General features: G+C 53.8%; 8 protein-coding genes and 1 non-coding gene across 9 annotated transcripts; 6 read left to right on the forward strand and 3 right to left on the reverse strand.

The window, feature by feature from the left end:
* The first annotated feature begins 80 nt into the window (after positions 1-80).
* On the forward strand, positions 81-2,115 carry B0H18DRAFT_970396 (beta-lactamase-like protein). Its single transcript, XM_048043707.1, has 7 exons — positions 81-659; positions 724-773; positions 832-944; positions 996-1,022; positions 1,082-1,206; positions 1,263-1,347; positions 1,403-2,115. Exons 1-7 carry the CDS (start codon positions 483-485, stop codon positions 1,999-2,001), a joined length of 1,176 nt encoding a protein of 391 aa, XP_047900487.1. The 5' UTR covers positions 81-482; the 3' UTR covers positions 2,002-2,115.
* A 302-nt stretch (positions 2,116-2,417) lies between these two features.
* B0H18DRAFT_970399 (MSF1-domain-containing protein) lies at positions 2,418-3,849 on the forward strand. The gene is made up of 5 exons (XM_048043708.1): positions 2,418-2,585; positions 2,648-2,965; positions 3,034-3,142; positions 3,198-3,689; positions 3,772-3,849. The coding sequence occupies exons 1-4, from the start codon at positions 2,554-2,556 to the stop codon at positions 3,408-3,410; spliced, it is 672 nt and encodes a 223-aa protein (XP_047900488.1). The 5' UTR covers positions 2,418-2,553; the 3' UTR covers positions 3,411-3,689; positions 3,772-3,849.
* B0H18DRAFT_1113246 (RIC1-domain-containing protein) lies at positions 3,839-7,735 on the forward strand (the record flags this gene model as incomplete). The annotated part of the gene is made up of 18 exons (XM_048032918.1): positions 3,839-3,988; positions 4,042-4,149; positions 4,210-4,394; positions 4,445-4,596; positions 4,652-4,800; positions 4,850-5,062; positions 5,131-5,366; positions 5,425-5,461; positions 5,511-5,565; positions 5,613-5,677; positions 5,725-5,841; positions 5,891-6,124; positions 6,177-6,441; positions 6,498-6,583; positions 6,640-6,889; positions 6,938-7,032; positions 7,090-7,416; positions 7,466-7,735. 18 exons carry the CDS (start codon positions 3,839-3,841, stop codon positions 7,733-7,735), a joined length of 2,994 nt encoding a protein of 997 aa, XP_047900489.1.
* Positions 7,736-8,082: 347 nt separating this feature from the next.
* B0H18DRAFT_196454 (uncharacterized protein) lies at positions 8,083-8,624 on the forward strand. The gene has a single exon (XM_048037058.1). It carries the CDS (start codon positions 8,211-8,213, stop codon positions 8,577-8,579), a length of 369 nt encoding a protein of 122 aa, XP_047900490.1. The 5' UTR covers positions 8,083-8,210; the 3' UTR covers positions 8,580-8,624.
* Positions 8,625-9,398: 774 nt separating this feature from the next.
* Positions 9,399-11,088, forward strand: B0H18DRAFT_1151871 (Clavaminate synthase-like protein; the record flags this gene model as incomplete). The annotated part of the gene is made up of 9 exons (XM_048035734.1): positions 9,399-9,573; positions 9,631-9,796; positions 9,855-9,876; positions 9,932-9,953; positions 10,013-10,114; positions 10,170-10,230; positions 10,287-10,336; positions 10,390-10,604; positions 10,631-11,088. The coding sequence occupies 9 exons, from the start codon at positions 9,399-9,401 to the stop codon at positions 10,991-10,993; spliced, it is 1,176 nt and encodes a 391-aa protein (XP_047900491.1). The 3' UTR covers positions 10,994-11,088.
* Positions 11,089-15,927, reverse strand: B0H18DRAFT_196536 (glycosyltransferase family 1 protein). Its single transcript, XM_048037059.1, has 16 exons — positions 15,659-15,927; positions 15,209-15,607; positions 15,126-15,155; positions 15,002-15,069; positions 14,837-14,950; positions 14,590-14,787; positions 13,604-14,540; positions 13,448-13,554; positions 12,888-13,400; positions 12,725-12,832; positions 12,517-12,677; positions 12,422-12,458; positions 12,349-12,372; positions 11,722-12,292; positions 11,479-11,669; positions 11,089-11,430 (listed from the first exon to the last, which is right to left on the reverse strand). Exons 1-16 carry the CDS (start codon positions 15,792-15,794, stop codon positions 11,185-11,187), a joined length of 3,840 nt encoding a protein of 1,279 aa, XP_047900492.1. The 5' UTR covers positions 15,795-15,927; the 3' UTR covers positions 11,089-11,184.
* A 669-nt stretch (positions 15,928-16,596) lies between these two features.
* Positions 16,597-18,166, forward strand: B0H18DRAFT_970421 (actin cortical patch SUR7/pH-response regulator pali). The gene is made up of 7 exons (XM_048043709.1): positions 16,597-16,739; positions 16,799-16,832; positions 16,885-16,929; positions 16,988-17,013; positions 17,066-17,416; positions 17,479-17,730; positions 17,788-18,166. The coding sequence occupies exons 1-7, from the start codon at positions 16,693-16,695 to the stop codon at positions 17,807-17,809; spliced, it is 777 nt and encodes a 258-aa protein (XP_047900493.1). The 5' UTR covers positions 16,597-16,692; the 3' UTR covers positions 17,810-18,166.
* Positions 18,098-18,190, reverse strand: B0H18DRAFT_t15. Its single transcript has one exon. It is a non-coding gene; the product is annotated as a tRNA-Lys (tRNA).
* A 1,121-nt stretch (positions 18,191-19,311) lies between these two features.
* Positions 19,312-21,179, reverse strand: B0H18DRAFT_1151881 (uncharacterized protein). The gene is made up of 4 exons (XM_048035735.1): positions 20,760-21,179; positions 20,072-20,707; positions 19,747-20,022; positions 19,312-19,697 (listed from the first exon to the last, which is right to left on the reverse strand). The coding sequence occupies exons 1-4, from the start codon at positions 20,824-20,826 to the stop codon at positions 19,531-19,533; spliced, it is 1,146 nt and encodes a 381-aa protein (XP_047900494.1). The 5' UTR covers positions 20,827-21,179; the 3' UTR covers positions 19,312-19,530.
* Positions 21,180-21,383: the final 204 nt, after the last annotated feature.

Genomic DNA, 21,383 nt, shown 5'->3' on the forward strand with positions numbered 1-21,383 from the left:
CCTTTTTGTGGGTTTCTCTGCGGTGGCGCACTAGAAGGCGTCGTACCGTCTTCGTTACCATGATATACTTATCCACGACACCTGCATCGCGCGGTAACGCCGCTGTAAGTAGCTGTCTGAGTCCGTCATGAGCGATGTCGTCCAGATGCACGTGGCGGATACAGTATGATGATGCAGCAAGCCGCGGAAGATGGGGCGCCTCCCCAGCGCTGCCTGGCTCGTTCCATCGTCTTTCATGATGTGTGCCAAAGCTGTACTCTGCACTTTCGATCGGCCGGCTGTCGTATATAAGGACGGCTGCAAGACACTGCGCCTAGTTGTATCAGCCCTCTACTGGAGATTCGATATCGTGTGATCTCATCTCGGGCTTAAGTGGTCCACCCTGTCCTGTCGCCGAACGCTGTGGATCACATACTCTCTACCCCGACGGACGTCTTTGTCATCGCCGCTTCCCTCGCTCTCATAATCTATCTTCGGACAACATGCACTACACCAAGGACGACAGCGCGAATGCCAGCACGCCCGTGGAGTTCATTTTCATGGGCACCGGAACGTCCTCTTGCGTTCCGCACGTAGACTGCCTGACCCGTCCTCCGGAAGCGGAGCCTTGCCTTACTTGTCTCTCTACTCTGACTCCGGAGGGAAAGAGGAATGCAAGGGTGGGTCTGCATTACCTGACTCGATCGTAGTCGATGAGGCTGACAGCCGTCCCTCTCCGAGTAGCGAAATACATCTGCGGTGGTGCGGCTGCGTAGCGCCTGTTCGGAGGATGTGTACGTCTCGTCATGCTTACGGTATCAGTGACTCGCTGGACTTACCACCATTTCCTAGCACCATCCTCATTGACTGTGGCAAAAGCTTCCAGTCGGCTGCGGTGGAATGGTTTCCTAAGTTTGGGTTGCGCCGCATAGACGCGGTGCTCATCACCCATGCGCATGCCGATGGTACGTCCATGTTACATACCCTTGTCGCCATGTCGACCTATTCTTGCTTAGCCATGAATGGTTTGGACGACCTGAGAGGTCAGTGGAAACGTACCAAGTTCGGCGATCATACCAGTCTGACTGGTGCCGTGTCGTAGGATGGACTTTGCGCGGCGCAATTCAACTCCATATAGACCTGTACGTGTCTATGAACACATTCAAGGAGGTTCAGCGTGCCTTCCCGTACCTCATTTCCAAAGAATATGCTTCTGGTGGCGGAGATGTGAGTTCGTGTCTGACACTCGCCCCCAAACTGCGCTCACGCATACGTAAACATAGGTACCCGAATTCAAGTGGCACATCATAGAGGAAGGCGTCCCGTTTGAGATTGGGGGTACTGGCGTTCAGATAACGCCGTTCGCAGGCATGTGTCACGTTTTATATTTCCTGGCAACCTCAGTTTGACGCAGCGACAAAAGTGCATCACGGCCGCATATTCACTCCCGCACCCCCTGTGGAGATGCCCATTACGCCCCATTCCTTGTCCCCGGCATCAACCGCTGCTTCCTCGCCCAACGTTCCTGGTACACCACTCCATGCGGAGGACCTTCCCACGTCGTCGCCTGCCGATGCGATACAGCCTTACTTGTGCTTCGGCTTCATAATCCAAGATGCTATCACCTACATCTCCGACGTTTCGCATATTCCGGAGCACGTATGGGCAATGTTCAAGTCTCGAGGGAAGGTACCTCCGGTCTTAGTGCTGGATTGCCTACGGATACTGTCGCATACGTCGCATCTCGGCATTGAAGACTCGGTCGAGACGGCGAGACGGATGGGGGCGAAACGGACGTATTTGCTCGGCTTCAGCCATGATCTGCAGCATGACGATTGGGTCACCATTACAGAAGCGGCTGGCGGAGAGAACCACGAAGGATCGAAGCTCGCCCTGATCGAAAAGCACGGACTCCATGGCCTCCGCGAAGGCGATCCAATTTGGGTCCGGCCTGCTTTTGATGGTCTGCGAGTTTTCGTTTCTGGAGAGGGTAGCGTGCGAGATGAAGGTTATTCGCGATAGAGTCGGTGACGGATACAGTATTTAGACTTGAAGTCGGTATAATGTGCTTGGTTATCTGGGGCATCTGCATGAACTGTACTATTTATGCCACTATTGTTGATAGCTCGCGGCGAGGGGCGAGGTCCGCGACGAAGACGAGTGCGTGAATGCTTCGTCATACGTGAGAGAGGACGGGGAGAAGAGTGGCTCTTGGTCGATTCATTCGAGGAGATTCGAGGGGACGGGTCCCGCCTGGGTGGTCCCAGATGACCAGGGTTCGTGTGCATGGAGCCCTGGGCTGTGGGACTGCGCTCCAGGTGATGTTCGGTGGCGTCCACCCGAAGCCAGATCGCTTTCGACGAGTCTAATTTACGGTCACGTGTGCGCTTCTGCGGCCCAATGAGGAAGGCGCCATCTCCCACCCGCCGGACGGATGGCTGAGTGCGAGGGTCATCTGCCGAACGGGTGTCGCGGCTCTTAAAGACTCTTGTTCCTCAACTCCATCTCTGCACCCACGTCTTCCAAGCTGTCCCATAAAGCCCCTCTCAAGCTCTGCCGGGATCGTTAGTTGCAATGAGGTTCTACTCGCAGTCCTTCTTGTACGAGTAAGTCCTGCGCGCTGCGTTGCAACGTGCGTGGAGGACCGCGAGCTAACGTCGTGACCCAGCGATCCCTGGTCTATCGTCTCCTATGCGTTCCTCATGAGATACCCTAATCCCCTCGCTTCCCACATCCTCTCGTGCGACGTCATCTCGCGGACGGTCAACCCGTCGGGCACTCTGTCGACCACACGTCTCATTTTGAAGAGCGGAGCCCTCCCAAGATGGGCGCCGAAAGGCATCGTGTTGCGCGCAGAGTCGTGGGTTATTGAGGAGAGCGAAGTAGATCCGGCTGGTCGAGTTATGCGCTGCACAACTAGGAACTTGGATCATGTCAAGGTTCTGCATGTGGAAGAGCGCATCGTCTTCCAGGCAGGTGATGACGGGTGAGCTTCCTTCCTTCACTCTGGCACGCGTTGCGGGTTGAGACTCTGCTAACGTTTGCCTGGTATAGCAAAACCCGTCAAACCACGGAGGCTCGATTTGTCTCGAACTTCGGATGGGGTTTGACGAAAAAGATTGAGACCCACGGGCTAGCGAAGTTCAAGTCCAACATTCAGAGGGTACGTTCCTTACTTCTGCACGATCAGACGGTGGCTCATCTGCATTGTTTCTCAGTCTCGTCAAGGCTTCTCGATGATATTGGACCTCATTCGTCAGTCGCGGATGCAGACCATGGCTATGGGTCCATCTGACTCCTATACCCCATTCCGCTATGTCTCCCCTACCTCTGACGTTCGGGACTCTGCTGAGAAAGCAGAAGAGCGTCCGCGTGAGTCGAGGGGTGGCGGTTCGTGGCTGAGCCTGAAGTCCTGGCGGCGATCCTCGTAAAACCACACATGGCAACGGTAGTAGTAAGTAGTAGTTAATATTGTCGATCGTAGTACTTTATTGTTCCCCTTACGAACATTCTCTCGTTTGTTCATTTGTACCACTAGGGTCCATAGTGCGCGTAGTAGGTCTTGCATCCCGTGTATTTGTAGTGGTCGCACCTCGTCAATCGCATGCATATGTCATCGCTCACAGGAATTGTCTTCGGCCTTGATACATGTACGGATTGCGACTTGTCCCAGTCTCGCTGATTGGCAAAGGATCGGCTCTATCTAAACTGTGAGAGAGCGAGCTCATTCGTGCAGTATAACAATTACCCACGATGTGCGACCTGGTGTCCCGACACATCCACCTACGACAGCGCCGTCTCTGGCTCGCCAGTGCCCTGAGCAATCAATGGCGACTATCTGTCCTTGAACTTGAACACCATGTACTTCCCTAGCTCTGCAGCAAGGCAGCTATCCACAGCGCCAGCTCTCCCAGTTGCTAGTGAGCCGGTCATCTGCCTGTCGCCAAGTCCTCGAAAGAGCCTCTTCTGCACCCTGACCAAGGGCGGTCTGTCTGCATGGCGTGTCAGAGTATGTCACTTATATAGTCCGTTGAGGAAGGATTCGATAACTGTGTCCCGCAGCCTTCCGCAGTGCTGGCGCACCTGGCGCGGACGCCAACGTCTTTGAGTGAGCACGGAGAGAATGTGTCAATGAGCTGGTCGCCGAACGGCAGGAACATTGTCATCCAGGTGCGCCTCCTCAGCATCTGACTATCGGTGTCACTTATGCATGAACGACTTTGACTCTAGACTGCACGGTCGTATCTGGTCATTGTCACGGTCGACTATGACCCTCAAGAGATACCCTACCAGCCACCGCAGCTTGCACCGAGCGCACAGCGCCATTTCCTCCCGGGTCCTGGGGAGGCGCTCCCATTCCAATCTATCGGACTACATCTCGAAGGGGTTGTTCGGTTGGAGGGAACCCTTCTGAGGTGCGTGTCCGAAGCTGTCCTTGTATGCACGCTCATAATTTGTCACGTAGTGTACTGCCCCGTAATGGGTACATTCTATTCACGACCAAGAGCCCATCAACAGTTCAGCGTATCCCTTGGCCGGGGATGCAGTCAGCGGAAGATCAATGCGCGACTTGGTACTTGAACGACGAAGACTTCCCCTGGCTCGTCGACTCGGATGGTATGTGGGCGAGGCATATCAGCATGGGCCTGCGTAATGAAACCTTCTACTGTAGTATGTGTCACGAAGATGGTGTACTCGAAGGCCACTGGCATTGAGACCTGGGTGACCTCAGACGGGAGAGCCTACCTTGTTCAACTTGATTCCAGTGAAGCAGACTATCCCAGGGACTCGCTGTCAAATGCTAGCCAAGACTCACAGCAGGTGCAAATACTCTCCTTATGACAAGCTGCCAGAGCTGACTGAGCGGTAGCTGCAAAGCCGTAGGGATTCGCAAGAGAGCACTCGCGAGCATCCGGAAGCGCGGTGGCAGGGCACTTGCATACACAATGTAGAGCCCCCACGGTGGGTCCAGAAGCGTCGGAGGCAGGATCCTGGCGAGCTCAGGGACGGCGAATACCCGTACGACGAGCCAAGACGTGTCATGACCGTCGGAATGAATACCGGTTTTCTCTCATTGCCACCGGTACATATTGGTATGCTCGTTCGCATAAAATGCATCTCTGGGTTATGACTGAGGTGCGGGTATCACAGTGGGACTGTGGAGCTTACAGGATTTCCCTCCGAGGACGGCCCTCTTCAAATCCCCAAGTCCTCCAGATACCCAACATGTACGCCCGAGAAGGCACAGGCCCTGTGCTCTCCATGGAGTGGAGCTCTGACGGATACGTTCTTGCTGTTGGTTGGGAGAAGGGTTGGGCAATATGGAGCGTAGGCGGACGCTGTCTGGCTTGGGGCTTTGGGGTCGAGTACGAAGTCGATCCGGAAAAGTTCGTCATCTACTTCCAACATGGTCGCCCACTCACATCTACTCACATCGATCTTCAGATTTCAGGATTCGTTCATGTACGGTGTCACAGACCTGGTACGGAAGTTCCCGCGATGCTGGTGCGTATTCTGATCGCTGCGTATAGTTCTGGGCTCCGGGGAACTTCGAACTGGTGGTGCTGGCAAAGCCTGCCCCTGACAGTGAGTTCTGCATTTAGTTGTCTGTCTTCGAAACTGACCGCGCGAAGAGACCGATGGACAGCTCTTTGTGATACCATTCGCCAAGAGTGCAACTACTGGGCAGCATTCACCGGTACGATCTCTGTTCTAGGAGGCGAGTTGGAAATTGACAATCTGCAGGACAATACGCAATACGCTTTTCTCCAGATGGACGACCGGGTCCTGGTCTACCGTGGCGCAGACCAGCCTGACATGAGTGTGATCAACCCTGAATCCGACGTCTGGCAGCATGTTAAGGTATGAACAAACAACAAGCGCGCATTTTATGAGCTCACCTGTTGATCAGATTCCCCATGCATACCTGTCAGCAAATTGGCCCATTCGCTACTCAGCCTTGAGCGCAGACGGACGGCTCATCGCTGTCGCTGGCCGACGCGGTCTCGCCCACTACAGCACAACATCTGGACGGTGGAAGCTATTTGCGGATGACCTGCAAGAACATGCATTCGCGGTGAAGGGCGGTCTGCTTTGGTTCCACCACGTCTTGATCGCTGCCGTGGACGTGGCAAACTCGTATCAGGTAAGTCATCCTTCTCCCAATCGAAGGCCATGATACTCACCCTCAAGCCAAGATTCGGTTATATTCCCGTGATCTGGAGCTGAGCAACCAGAACGTGCTGCATCGAGAGATCCTCACTACCCCTGTGGTTGTTCTCTCTTTGGTGGACAACTCGCTGCTTGTCTATACGGCAGACAATACACTACACCACTACCTGATCATTCCGACGGCCGAGACCATCAAGCTTCACCAGTGTGGGAGCATCAGCTTTGCTGGCGTCATATCCGTACCTGGGGCTGTAAGGTCATTGAGCTGGATGATACCGAGTGCTCAGAAACGTAAGGATATCAAGTTTCCCTTCGTCTGTCATTCTGAACCTGAACATGTGTTGCAGAACTGGGAGATCCGGTAGATGATCTCGCGGTAGCAACAGTGTTGATGATTGTAGGCGGCAAGCTTGTCCTGTTCAGGCCCCGGAGGGTGCGTTACACGCTTCAGTCCCTTGGTGGCAGATGATCTGACTTACCCAATCGAAGTCTGGTGATAACGAAGTCAGATACGACATGCAGATTTTAGCTGATAAGATTGAGTTCTGCTGGATCCATTTGCGGGGCATTGGCACTCTTGAGAACTCGTTATGGGGATACGACGGGCAAGGAATTCGTCTGTGGCTGAACGCCCTGAATATCGAATCTGCTGTCGAAGCGGGCGTGTCCGGCTCACCTGGAGTCACGCGAGGGAACGTCAAGGAGAGCCTGAACATCCCTCTGCAATTCTATCCGCTATGTGAGTCCTCATACCGTTGATCACTTCGCCATATTCATCGTGCATCAGCTGTTCTCATGGATAAGGGCATCTTCATCGGCGTAGAGTACGAAGCAGCTACCAGAACCAACCTCTCATTCACCATGTTTCGGCAAGTCACTAGTGTGCGCCCTCGTTTCCATTTCATATACAGTCATCACACTGATTACGCATCGGGGCAGTCACATCTTTTCCTTCACCATGTTTTACTCTACCATCTGGAGAACGGCCAAGTCAGAGAGGCCATCCTCTTTGCATCGCATTATCAGCATCTCGTGTACCTTGCGCACGCATTAGAGATGACATTGCATAATGTGGTCGAAGAAGATGCTACTCTGCAGGACGGGGATGGTTCTGCCAAGCGGGAGCGCCTCTTGCCAGACACGATCGAGTTTCTGGATCATTTTGACATCTGTTTGGATGTCGTGGTTGGATGCGCGCGCAAAATCGAAATGACCAGATGGGCCCGGCTATTTGACGTCGTTGGCAACCCAAAAGATCTTTTCGAGGTGAGAATACTTCTACGTCTAGGTGAACACGTTGCTAAGTCTGACTCAGTTATGTCTGTCATCCAATCGGCTCAAGACGGCCGGGTCGTACCTACTTGTCTTGCATGGTCTTGATCAACTGGACGCTGACGGGGTTGGCGGGGATGCAGTACGTCTTCTTCGAAGCGCCATTACAGTCAAAGACTGGCAACTCTGCCGGGAGATCTTGAGGTTCTTGCATTTTATTGATGAGACAGGTGGTGCGTTGCGCAAGGCGCTATCGGAGGCGGATGTGGTCCCTGCGTCCAATGGTGCCATCACCGTCAATGGCATTCACTAAGCTGTATATTCATTGTATTATACCAGGACCTTCTTATATATTCAAGTTACCTTGCGACTAGCAAGGTCTCTTCGGGGGTCTGAATTCGTCGTGGGAAATTTCCGGTTTTTTTGGCCTTGTTTGTTCCACCTCCAAATCCGGACAGACAGCGCTTAGCCATGCTACCGCCCTCAGGCTGAGGCTCCCCATACCGAACTGTCGACGAAAAAAGGTGTACATGAGCTCTTTACTGCCCTATGAAGACGTAGACCATCGCGTAGACCATCGCGGGAGCCATTGGTCTAGTACCAGAGGAATAAGGTCTGCGTGAGCAGTGAGTAACCTTACATGAGTGTGACTCTCGCGATGGCCTAATATTAGCAACATAATACACTATTTTCATGCACAACGAACGCTGAACGCTACGCGAACAGATGTCCGCAACCACTGCAACACCGCCGCAGGCCCCTATCCCAGTAGAGCAAGAGACACGACCATGGCCCTACGACACGGCGCGCTCAACTGTCGGACCTCATGCACGCCGCTTCTCGCCGCCATCCTCGCCACAGGCACGCTCACCACGGTTGCCAGCGGGCCCGGCTCGAACCTCCGCGGCGTCGAGGAGCACATCCGCGGCGTCGAGAGGTGGCTGGACGCGGAGGACCGCACGCTCAAGAGCCTCGTGTTCTGGGTGTACCCTGAAGGCCTATCGGGGCCATACCACGAGATGGAGGATGGACAGGTGAAGGAGCACAGGCTGTTGGTGACTATTGAGCGGGGGGTGAAGGTGGCGGATATGCTGAAGGCGGTGAAGGGCGCGTTTGTGGAGGAGGGCACGGTGCATGTGCACGTCCCTGCTGTTTGAAGAGTTGATGGTACACCGAATCAATACTCTGGGAACCCGATTTTCGAGTGCTGACATGTGCCTCGCTATTCTACAGATATTCAGTATCTTCAGTGCAATGACACCTCACCTAGCAGCTCTCTCTTCATCCTGACAGTGACGGCGAATGGACCTGCACTCATGGTTCGAGCGGAGGGCATGTAGATTGTGCTTGACAATGGAATAGAAGGTGAGCTCGTTAGTGTATGCGTATCCGAGGCCCATCTCAGTCCGTCTTTCATGTCACTTTCGCTGCCATCCTCCATCAATCCGGCGATGTACACAAGACACGAACTTGAGTGTATGCTCCGGTGCAGGCTGCCGTATTCCCTCTTCTCCCTCTCGATGCATTCCTCCACCTTTTGATGATTGACTACTCTCACTTCTCGCGCACCTGATGTTCTCCATACATAATTTGTCATAGCTACTACTCTACTCTATGTGTTGTACACCACGAACATTTGCCCATGCATTTTTTGTCTTGCCTCCTCCTCTCCAACTGTTCGTCCTCCTGTAGTAGGTTACGGTACTCGTCATGAGCGCCTTGGAATACAGCGAGCACGGGAAGACATTCCTTAGTCGCAAGGTACACGACCGGCGCCCGCGCCGGCGCCACTCGCGTTGTTTGGTAGGATCGTTATCTCGCAGATCTAGATGCCATGCTTACCATCGAGGGGTGAACAATTTTGCGGCGCTTTGTAGGTCATTAGCAGATTCACCGCGGTGCCCACTTATCAGTTGGCACCATCCTTGAGCTTGGACTCCTTTACACTCTGCATCTCTAGGGGATACTTGCGTACGATGTCTGCTCTGAGATGCGTTACACGAACCGCGCGAAGCCTCTCAGGACCTGCTGTGTCCCGAAGATTGGCAACAGTTGCGAGCGACAGTCCGATCACTTATACCTCGGAAGGCGCTGTCTCTATATCGTACCCCACTTTGGTGAACTCCCCTCTGTCATTGACTACTTCCATTGGTAAGTATTGCCTCGTATGCGAAATTGAATCATCACGTATACATGGATGTCGAACAGCAAAGGCATTCGGCTCACAGCCAGACTGTCTGGGAATCGTGGTCGTCCGCGATCTTCCGTCAAGCTATGTTGTTGCGAGGGAAAGACTACTCAAGCTCGCCTATTGTTTCGCAAACCTCGACCACGAAGTAAGGGAGCATTATGCGGACCCGCGAAGTAAATACAGGTGCGTCTTAAGCTTGAGGTACCATCAGGTGTCATAATCTTCGTCCTGGAGTTCACAGTTTCGGGTGGTCGCATGGCAAGGTGAGAGAATATGCCACCTTACGGGACAGGTGAATCACGGTTCCGTTTCACGTAGGAGACCATGAATGGCAGACCCGGTGCGGCGAATAGCTAGACCTGTCACAGGCAAATCTCTGACGACCTTTTCTCGCTGCAGATACCCTAAAGGGATCGTACTACGCGAATCCAATTGTGGACACCCCTGATGTGACCGCAGGGCAGCGTGAGGCGTACCCAGAGTACCATGGGACAAACATCTGTTAGTAACGTTCCAGTATGGGAGGATCTTGTCAGTGATATCGTCCGTGATGTAGGGCCTACCAACGATTTACATGGATTAGAAGGCTTCGAGGATGCATTCAAGATTTTGGGCAGGTACGATATAATCATCACACCGCTGCCCGCGAACCTAACGCGGGACATGAGCACAGATTTGTGTTCAAGGTCGGCACAGAATTGGCGACCGCCTGTCAGCCCTTTGGTACGCATTCTCCCAGACCATCACCATCACATGTGCCTCTAACGTGTCGACAGCCTCCTCACACCTCACGGATACCTCTGTCTCGTTGGCGGATCTCATTAGAACCTCACAGACAACTAAGGCCCGCCTACTGCACTACTTCGCACCCTCTTCAGATGCTGCGCTTCCCGCAGAAGATGAGCCCATCGACAGTTGGTGTGGATTCCACATCGATCATTCTCTTCTCACAGGACTATGCTCGGCGAGTAGTCTCCGTGAGTCCTATCATGTCCCGCTGCTTACTCATCGAAACAGGCGATGTTCGTTCGTCCAGGTCCAGCAGGGAAACCTGTCATCATACAGAGCCCTTCTCCGACATCGGGTCTTTACATCAGGACTCGCGGAGGCGACCTGACCAAGGTTTCCATCCCCTCGGATTGCCTCGCTTTCCAAACCGGTGAGGCCCTAGAGCTTGCCACGGCAGGCAGTCTGCGCGCGACGCCACATTGCGTCCGCGTTGGCGCAGGTGCGGGTACGGATAGTGTCTCCCGCGAGACGTTTGCGCTCTTCATGCAACCAGACACGAACCAGCGGATTGCGGCCTCGGAGACCTTCGGCCAATTCAGCAAGCGCGTATTCGAACGGCATTACGGGCAGGAAGCTGCTGCACAACAATGATCGCTGGAGAAGAAGGGGTTCGGTATTATGGGTTCTATGCTACATCGTTATCGTCATGGGGTTACTTGTAGGTATGGCATTGAAACAAAGCAAGCAGTTAGTCGCTGTAGCGTAAGTGTACATGCTGGTCAACGCAGATGTGATTCTACACACAGATCCTTCGGGGAAGACAGATACAAAGTAAGTATGGCTCACTCCTGATCAGATATGACGCTCCAGTCACTCGGGGCATCGTGTGCGGAGCTGACAGAGCTGCTGCCCGATCGCGCACCAGAATACACCGGAGAGGGTAGAGATGGACGAAGGTCACGAATTGTGGCGTGCTCAGCGTCCAAGCCATCATCGTGCAGGTCCTCCGCGGCAGCGCTTTTGACAAGCGACCTAGCGTATTCGAGATCACGGTAAATGGCTTCTATGGCTGTTCCCACACCGTCCTCCTACAACCCGGTGAGTACCTGAAAACCAAGACGTTTCAATGTACTTACCGCCCGTATCTTCTCTCCGACGGCTCTAGCACGAGTGATCTGCTTCTGATCGGTGGTCGCGGTGACGAAGGCCTGAGTTAGACTTTCTACGGTCAATTTGCGAACGGCCGAGCCGATTCCAAGGGCCTCCACTCTATCAGCCCAGAAGAATTGGTCTCCAAAGAATGGCTTGATAATCGTAGGAATGCCGCCTGTGTTAATTTGTGAACATTGAGTACCTCCGGAGCAGTGCGACCAACATACCTCGTAGACTAGCTCCAGTTGTCCCAGCACCACCGTGATGACATGCCGCGTCTACACGTTGGAATAGCCAGTCATGCGGAATAGACGCAATGGAATAGATCTGCTTTGGTAACGGCTCCTCGGGTTCTGTAACGTCCGAGGCATCCTTCACAAGCCGGTCTGACCAACCCTTCGAGAGGATGGCATAGACACCGCTTCGAACCACAGCCTCAATCACGCAACGGGTCATAGACTTTGGATCCGACACGACGATACTGCCGAAGCCGATGTAGACAACTTTCTTCTGAGCTTTGCGTGCGGAGTCGAGGAACTCGATGAGATCAGGTGGAGGCGACCATTTCTTGGAGCTAACGTCCGCGTCGTTCAGGAACCAGTAGCCTGTAACGTGGATCCACTCTGGCCAGTCGAGAGGCGGCGGAACGATGACAGGACTAAAGTTATATAGGAAGGGGATCTTGTGCGGCTCCATCCTGTCGAGGCTTGTGCTGCCGAGACCGAGAGTGTTTCGTCTCCAGCGGTTTATCTGACCCGCGGTCGCCCGCCAGAAGACTTGATCAAACAGCACATATGACTGACGGACATCGCTGTTAGCATGTATAGAAGAATTCCTAGAGTAAATTTATGTACCATGTAGTTGTAGTTGCCTCCCATCTGCACGCAAGTCAGTGAATGTATGTTATGGTAAGAATACCTCACAGACCTTATGTTCAGGCACGGCAAACGCATGCGGGTACGCTCTACAATGTCAGGCCCGTTAGGACCATATAATATATCCACTCCAATGAGCGAACCTACCTTGTGCGACTCCATGTCATGGTGAAGGCGCGGAAATACGGTACGCCAAGTGCCTCTGCTATGTGGTAGCCACTCATCGCACTGGGACTTTCGATGAGGACGTCCGTCCCTTGACACGCTTCCCATGAGGTCTTGAGTAAGTCATCGACCCACCCGCGAAACTGAAAACCACTTAGTACAAGAGCATTTGCGCGCATGATGTGCTAACCTTAAGCATGCCTTCCTTTAGGAACGCAACAGTAAACGTCCCATTCTCTACGCAGATCCGCATGAGTTCTGCCGGATCACCGCCAACGTAACCGAACTCAATCCCATGCTGACAAGGCATTGTTTCATCAGATCTTGTCGGACCACGGAAGTGAATGACATACAGCTTCAATCCAATCCTTGAACTCTCCGTGAGTCGCAATTCGGCATCGATGACCATCTTTCATGAGGCCCTGAGCCAATGCGATGTACGGTTGGACATCTCCTCGAGAGCCAATGGTCAAGAATGTGAAATGCAGCGATTTATCAGGCTTGAATGTGAGGAATGTAGAGGACGCGGAGTTGAACATGACTGCAGGGAGCGATTCTGACATAGTTGCTTCGTGCAAAGCCCTCTTTGTAACGATATCCGAGGGTTGCCGGGGACCAGCTTCATCCAGAATGAGCCTATCGTGGCATTCCGATGTCGATCCATGGGTGTCGGCGCTGGGGGATCTACGCCTTTCGTCCTCCATCTGCCGTTCAAGGAGGGAGGCGAAGGCTGCGCGACGCTCCTCGTCGCTAAACTCGAAGAACAGTTCTTCATGCCCCCTGACGATGATTACCAGACCGTAGTGACCGAAGTGGAACGCCCTAGACATCTCCGTGGATAGGATGTCTCGTATGGGAAGGACCATCTGGTAGCTGTCAAGTACAGTTCGTGCACATGATAGATATGACTGACCCTTGTTCGCGTGGTTAACGGTCCACTGCTCTTGAAGCAAAAGAAATCAGTGGACACGTACAAGCGTCCATAGACAGGAAGCAGGCGGTAAACATATCCCGGAAAGACTGCAGAATATATGTGAGCAAACGGATTGAGAAGCGCTGTGCGACGCACCACCAAGCAATGTCTCCTTCTCATCAAATGCGAACGTAGATCGGAACTTCTCGATACTCTCATCGTCGAGCATCGTTGTAGGTGCTTCCAATACGCTGAAGTAACCGAAGTCATTCGGACCGCTGCTGCTCGTAGACATACGACTACCAGTGCCAGTGTTTGACGAGATGACCTCCGAGACGCCCTCACCCTCAGGTGCGCTGTGAGGTTCACCCAACCTAATGCCTAGGGCACTTGTGAATGCTCGTCGCGAGGGTATCGTTGGCATCCTCAGCCACGAAGGCACGCCAACCGTCCACGAGCCACCATCCTTGGATGGCGTAGTTATGATTTCTGACATTGCGGGCGAAGAGGAAGGTGAGGGAGGATACGTATGAAGTGCCGGATTAGGCGGAGATGAGGAACTACCTTCAGGAGGCGGCGGTGGGCCTCGGTCTTCGATCAGGGTGCTCGACGTAGGGGACGCGGTGACCGCCATGAAGGTCGACGAGCCTCTCTTGGTGACATGAGTGTAGTCTTCACCATCATCCCGTTCAGGAGACGTAGCTCGACCAAGAGCAGTCGTACGGACACGTGGTAGCGATTCCTGCAAGGGACGCAGTAGAGAAGGTATCCTGAAGCCAGACGGCGACTTCGGCAGCTGATCCATAGGCGGCGCGCTTTGTGTGCGGGAAGCTATTGGAGGCGGTGTAGTGGGTTTGCAGACGGTCGTGTCGATGACAGAAGGGACATGCGAGTCGGTGGGGATCCCTCTAGACGCACGCACAACGTCGCGGATCTGCTCAAGGGCTGCTGGAAGGTCCCGGAAATAGGCAAAGAAGTAAGAGTCCGTCAACGACGGGTGATCCTTGTCCATGACCTTGATCTCGATAGTCTCGCTGAAATCTATCGCCGACGACTTCTCAACGTCCGCGATGGCTGAGTAGGGTATCGCAATCTTGACGAGGGGTAAGGCTCTACCCAGCTATATAGTCTCTGGTGCGTACCTTGACGCTGTCGCCCATATTTTGCGCCCTGAACATAACTTTGCGAATAGCTTTGATCCATTCGTCTCGACTCGGCGCAGAATCAGCGGATAACCGGATGGTCTTCTGATTCGTTCGAAGGCGTATCTCCCTCTCATACAGTGGTTCACATGTAATCGCATAACGCAGGTCTACGATGCCGTGTGGGAAGTAAGGATCCTATGAAAAGGTTAATCATTGCCAATGCCGTTGGAGACATTGGACATGCCGATGGTGACTGGTACCAGGAGAGGGCGTCATTCTTCAAGACAAACCAATGGCGTATCCAGCGTTTGGTACGTTGTGCTCTCTTGGACATTGAGCCAGACTTCAGGACTTGGTCCTACAACATGTGTTCAGGTATACTCAGGTAAATAGGCAAGTCTGCGTATACCTCTTTCGAAGGCATGTGTGCGAAGAAGCACATATATGAGTCAGTGAGGTACATATACCCCTGCAACACTGATCACGGCAGATGCTCAGACCCAAAGTTCCGAAGAAAATGCATGGCTGCGTACGAATTGACCGCAGTAGCCAACATGGCATCTCTGGGAAGCGTGCGGTTGGTAACGTGTAGCCTTGAAAACAGAAGATCATATACCTGCAACAACTTCTTGAATGCCCTGCAACTCGAAAATGTCTCTGAGCTTCTCAGCTAGTCGCGACCTGCGCTGAATCTTGACCGTGCCCATGCTTCCGGAGCGAGTAGGCGGATGTCTATGAGTCCCACGGACTGATTGATGAATCGAAGTGGGCGAATCTGAGGGTCCAGGCTGACTGTCGCTGTACGACACGTCTTGTGTGTCATCCGGCGGCTCAAAGTCGTCTTGCAGTTCTTCGTCTGATATCACAGTCTCTTCCAGGCGCGGCGTCTCCTCCCTGTCACTCACAGGATCAAGTTCTGGACTCTTGGATCGAGAGAAAAGCGTAGGCAACTTGCCGCGCTTGGAGCGCGCGAGCGGACGGTATATTGTATGGATCGAGGAGGCTAGATGGTTGCCTGGAGTCCCGTCTGTAGCTGTTACGCAGGACATAATAGGGAGATGCTCACCACGCCGGTCATCATCCTCGTCACTGGATGTATCTGTGGGTGTGTCACCCTGAGGAGTTCCGTCATCATCATCTTGATATTCTGCCCATGGCATTGCTTGCAAAGCCTGTATCAGGGTCTGCGTCCCAGCGTGCATCTAAGGAGTGTGGATGAAGTCAAGAGTACACGTTCAGCAAGTCAGAACGTACGGATTGATTGCCTCGGAAGAGCCGCTGCAAATCAGAACGCCTTGGTACTAGTGGGGGCGACCGTGGAGTGACAAACGGTGAATCATCATCTCGCACGCGAGAGGTTACTGTGCGGTAGATCTGCCGCGCCGCAGACGAGGAGGGCAATTTTGCGCGGCTTGCCGAGCTGAGGTCCTGCGAATGCGTGGTCGCAGCCTCTCCTGTGCGTCAGTGAGCGTAATTCAAAATCGCACTTTGATTGGAGTTAACCTTCACTGCTGCCGTCATCTGTGAATGAAGCCTTCTCCTTTCCCTTGACGCGGCTCCTGAGACCCATGAGACGGCTCGGCGGACTCTGCGCAGGTAATGTGGGCTGACTCTGAGACAGCTGCGACTTTTTTCCAGTCGAGGATCTGCTTCGTCCAAGCCTGTCGACAGTCCGCTCCAATGCACGCTGCATGAGAGGCCTTCTTGACTCCGAAGCATGCTGCTCTGTAGATGACCCAGTAACTGGGGGCAGATCCTCCGTAGTGTCTCGTTGGTCGGCCATGGACGCGCGGTGTGAACAACGAAGTAGAATTGGTTCTGAACGTTAGAGAAAGAGGTGTGCGGTTGCCATCGAGGAAGGAGGCGGACGAGTACGTACGTCTGCGTTCATCCGAGTGTGGTCGAGGTGCCCTGCCTTCTCGAAAGGGCAAGACCGGGGTAATCGCACGTGCTGGAACTGGGCGATCAGAAAACGTGCCACAAGCGTGTCGGTCTCGCGTCTGGCGCGTCTGCGCATCCGGTTCGCTTTTGTTGCGGGCAGCACCAGGACTGGCTTCCTTCCCCCCTTCACCTGCTTGCAGGCACTGCCGTCCCGGAATCATGCAGCTCCGCGGAGAGATGTGCATCGGCTCTGCCACACTCTTATCGTGCGTGGTCGCCCCATCTTTACTCTCCGAGGCCGCGCTGTTGACTACTGACGTGCCAGATTGACGGCGCTGCTATGCCTCATTTTCATGCATGTAAGCATCTTGCCCATCGAGTATGTAGTGCATGCTGACATTGCATGACAAGGTCGGACAAATCAACACGTCTTCCGTCCCCAGAGGCATAGCTATGGTGAATCATAAGGCATTTCGTTCGGGTTTGCATCGCAGTTGACCGACATGGCCTGCAGATCAGAGTTAACATGTCTGGCTATGGGTAATGTGCTCCCACATATGTGTACCGTCTGCATACCCATGGCACTTCACAGAGATGGGCTATACGCGGCTCTCAGCGATCCCATTGAAGGCTTATACACGGCCAACGCTTCGGCACCACTCCAGCAGCGGGCAGGGTTGCGCAACCATTACGATTGGGGGTTGTATGGCTACTGTGCCTACGTCAACTCGTCGGCCGGCACCTGTTCCAATATGACCGCAGCGAACCGGTTCCAACCGTACGAAGTCATCACTTCGGACATGCTCGGGAATTACTCGAGTTTCACGGACTACATCATAACGTCCAGCACGTTCATAGATTCTCCTTACCTGGGGAACTTCACGAATGGGGCATATTACGTGCTCCTGCTTGGTACCATTTGCGCCGCGTTAGCGTTAATATGGTGGGTCTCGTCTGCCCTGTGCCCCGACTATTCGCCAAGCTTATTCATCACTCTGCTCTAAGTGGCATGCTAAAACACCCTCTTGCCTTCCTCGTTTCGACCGCCTTTGCTATCATTGGTAGCGCATTTCTTCTCATTGGGGCGGCCATTTGGACTGTCATCATCAAGAAGGCCGAGTCGATCAATGGGTTCATGGTTGGCAATGCGTCAGATCCCACACCTCTAGGTATCACAGTCTCTATGGGTAATGCGATATACCTCGCATGGGCAGCATTCGCGACTCTACTCGCTTCCATCATACCTTATATGATCAGGTACGCTAGACATAATTTTTACGCAATCTTCAAAGAATTAACGGCTTATCCAATTAGCTGTTGCACTTTCCGCGGCTGAACCCTACGTGCTTGCGAGACCACTATCCTCTGAATCGAAAACAAGCGAGCAACGCGGAGGCATCATCTACACTGCTGCATGTACCGAAGTTTTCTTACGACACGGGACGCCTACATACGAATGAAGTAACTTGTATTTATATCTAATGCCGTGGACAACAAAATGTCGTTGATGCTGGATTTTCATCTTCACATTGGTATACGTGGGCTGTAAGGCGTCACGCCAGGCTTGTGCAATGATCAGTGCAACTGGCAAGGAAAAGTGCGTGTCGACAAGAACCAAAACACTAGCCCACCGCGAGGGTCGAACTCGCAGCCTTCAGATTGCCTGCCTACAGACATTGTAAGAGTCTGACGCTCTATCCGATTGAGCTAGGCGGGCAACAATAATTACGTTAATTGGTCATCCAATATCAGTTTGTGGTCCAAACAAACTTCATGGATATAATGATGGAGCATAACTTACCAACATGCAATCATCACGGAAGTAAAATGCTACCCGCACGTACTGCACTAGTTGCACAGGTATATCTCTACAAAAGCGAAAATAGCTCGCCCTGCAGCCCCAACGCCTGCCGGAACAATCCGCTGTAAGTTAAGTAACTTGACATTTTTGTGCAAGTCGGAAGCGCTCGCGCGCATGGAGAGTGGCTAGGATCCTCCTCCAGTGACTACGACGTAAAAGCTTGCATCTATGAAATTCTGTGATCCAGCCTGCAGCTGCACCACTGAAACCGCGACTGCATGACTTGTGCTCGTCCTCGAGTGAACTGTGGCTGTGCAACCACCTTGCGAAATCACTACTTCCTTTTCGAGCGGTCCCGGGGAACGTAAATCTAGTCGGAATGTCCTCAGTCCATCTTTCCCGGTGACTTGACGCCCACTGAGCGATCTTACTCATGTGGAGAGATCTCAAGCGGAGCGGACGGACGCAGCTTATGATAATTAATGCCGCACAGATATATTAAGGGTAAGCACGGCGTGCCTGTCGGAGTGCATTATAGCAAGGCACCGAGGCCCCGATCCGGTGCCCAAGGACCTTGGGATGAACGTTAGCCATGCGCGTAAGCTTTGGTATCGTTGTTCCGTAGTACAAGTCAGGGCAATTTTGCTGAAGCTTCCTCCGACCGGTGTGGACGTCAGTACGGCTGCCTGCAAGATCCCGGGCCAGATACCCTTAGCCAGTTTAACACCGCGTGTACTTCGTGGGGACAAGGACGTTGACGAAGACGGACGACGTTGTCTAGGCCATCGCCGCCGACCCCTGGACGCACCTGAGATCCAATTATGCGCCCACTTGTCCTTAATAACACCCTCGGCTAAGTATTTCAATGGGATACGGAGGCCCGGCTATCGTCCGACAAACGCGACGTGCAGCATGATCATGCATTGATGGTATATTGTGCGCCTTCGAGTCCATGAACATTTCTCAAGAGACCAGATACGACGCGAGTAACCGATGAGGGCACCTATCGACATGGACGACAGATGGTGGAGACACAGTTGCAGAAGGGCAATTAGTGATTGAAGTCAGCAGTTCGGGTAACAAATCGGCTACACTACAACGCGAATTGTGAATGGGGTCTCGGAAATAATAGGTATCAGTCGTTCAAAATGTCCACAGGACACAAGGCTGTACCAGTAAACTATCTATTGCGGAGTCGACAAGAGTCGAAGACGAAGCCTCGACGATCATTTGGATGGTTCGGCGATCGTCCAAGGCTAGAGCATGAATGCAGCCATACCCGCCATAACGCTAACGGCCGCCGTAATGAGGCCCGAGCTAAGAGCGGAGGTGCCTACGGCACCGCTGGTAGATGCACCCGATGCAGTGCCGTTAGAGGACCCCGAAGGATCCGCGTCAGTCGTGACGTTGCCTCCGAGAACGACTGTAGAGCAGCCTGAGCAAAGCAACAACGATTGTGACATTTTACTCACCAGCCGGAAGGGTATTGGTAGAGTTATCATTGGTCTCCAAGTACGCGTTCGACATAGGCATGTCCGAACACGTGATGACGGGGGTGATGTTGTACGCAGGCTGGTGGGCAAGAGCCTCCGGGAGAATGTAACCAACCGCGATATCGACAGTCTGCTGGAAGAGATCATGCTCGAGGACGATAAAACCAGTATCGATCTGCGTCGAGTTGTTCATGATCGCGTCCCAAGAGTCCAGCACCTGCACGGGGTTGGCCATGCCACTAGCGAGATCGTAGTCTGCAGGGAACGTGAGCACGTCAAACGCATGGACAGCAGCGTAACTGACCAAGCGTGTCGAAAGTCTGGGTAGCGCTGATACGCGTCCACATGACAGGGAATAAGTTCATGGCCATACCAATCGCACGAACACGGTCATCAATGTCACCGTACGGCGGACGCCAGTAGATCGGGGTCACACCCAGTACATCTTTGATGACCTTCTTCGACCATCCCAGTTCAGCGATGACCTGCTCGTTTGTCATCGTCGTCATGTACGGGTGACTCCAGGTATGCACGGCGATCTGGTGCCCCTGGACGTACTCGGCCTGTAGCATAGCAGGACGCGAAATAGCACGGGAGCCGACGACGAAGAACGTCCCCTTGATTGCATGCTGGTCGAGGTAGTTCATCAGGTCGGTTGTGTACGGAGACGGGCCGTCGTCGTACGTCAACCCCCACGTATCCTTCGTCGGGCAGGTCGTGACATCATAGTCACGCTCGCAACCACCGCACGTCCACCAGCACCGGCTAGAGTTAGCTGCAGCCTGAGTGTTGTTGGCGCAGCCACCAGGATTGGTGGGAGCGAAATCGGGGATAGGGACGCCCGAGTTCTGCACCTCCTGGATCCACTGCTTGACCTCGTCAGAGTCCAAGGGCGGGGTCTTGTCGAGCGCTGGGTAGTTCGCCGGCTTTAAGGCCGCCCCTGCAAAATCTGTTTAGCACTATCGACGAAATATGCAGATATCAGCACGTACAGTTCGGGATGGGAGGCGCGCCTGGGATGTCGCTGGGCACGGTACCGGCAGTGTACGTGGTCGTCATGGCATAGGTGGTCTGCGTGGCGCACCCTGAGTGATAGACGAGTAAGGGACAGCCGTTGGGTTGGTGGAAGCCAGGGAGAAAGTGATCGTGCCGAAGCCTGACGACGCCTTCGCAGGTGTAGCAGCAGCGCTGCCTGGGGGCGCTGCAGAAGAACCTGAAGCGGCAGAGGACGCAGCTGAGGACGCAGCTGAGGATGCGGTGGAGGCAGGCGCAGACGCGGATGCAGACGCAGACGCAGTACTGGCGGCCGAGACGGAGGCCGTGCTGTCACGAACATGGTGCCGCACGCCAGCGCGACCGTGAGCAGAGGCGAGCACGGGGAGGGCGAGGGCGGAGACGAGGGCGAACCGCATTGTGGGCGTGGGCGTAAAGACAGTAAGGAGCAAAGGACTGAGGAGGCCGTCGACGACGGCGGCCGGATAGAACTGGCGACGAGTGTCGAAAAGGAGGAGGGGATGAGAATCACATCAGCCACAGCGCCCCCGTAAAAAGGCGGCGGAGATCCAATCCGCGAGGGCCGCCCTTGGCGATGCCGCCGCCGAGTCTGCCGCGCCGGC

This window comes from Fomitopsis serialis, assembly GCF_022376445.1.
Source record: "Fomitopsis serialis strain Sig1Antser10 chromosome Unknown B0H18scaffold_2, whole genome shotgun sequence".
In the NCBI taxonomy this organism is placed as follows: Eukaryota; Fungi; Basidiomycota; class Agaricomycetes; order Polyporales; family Fomitopsidaceae; genus Fomitopsis; species Fomitopsis serialis.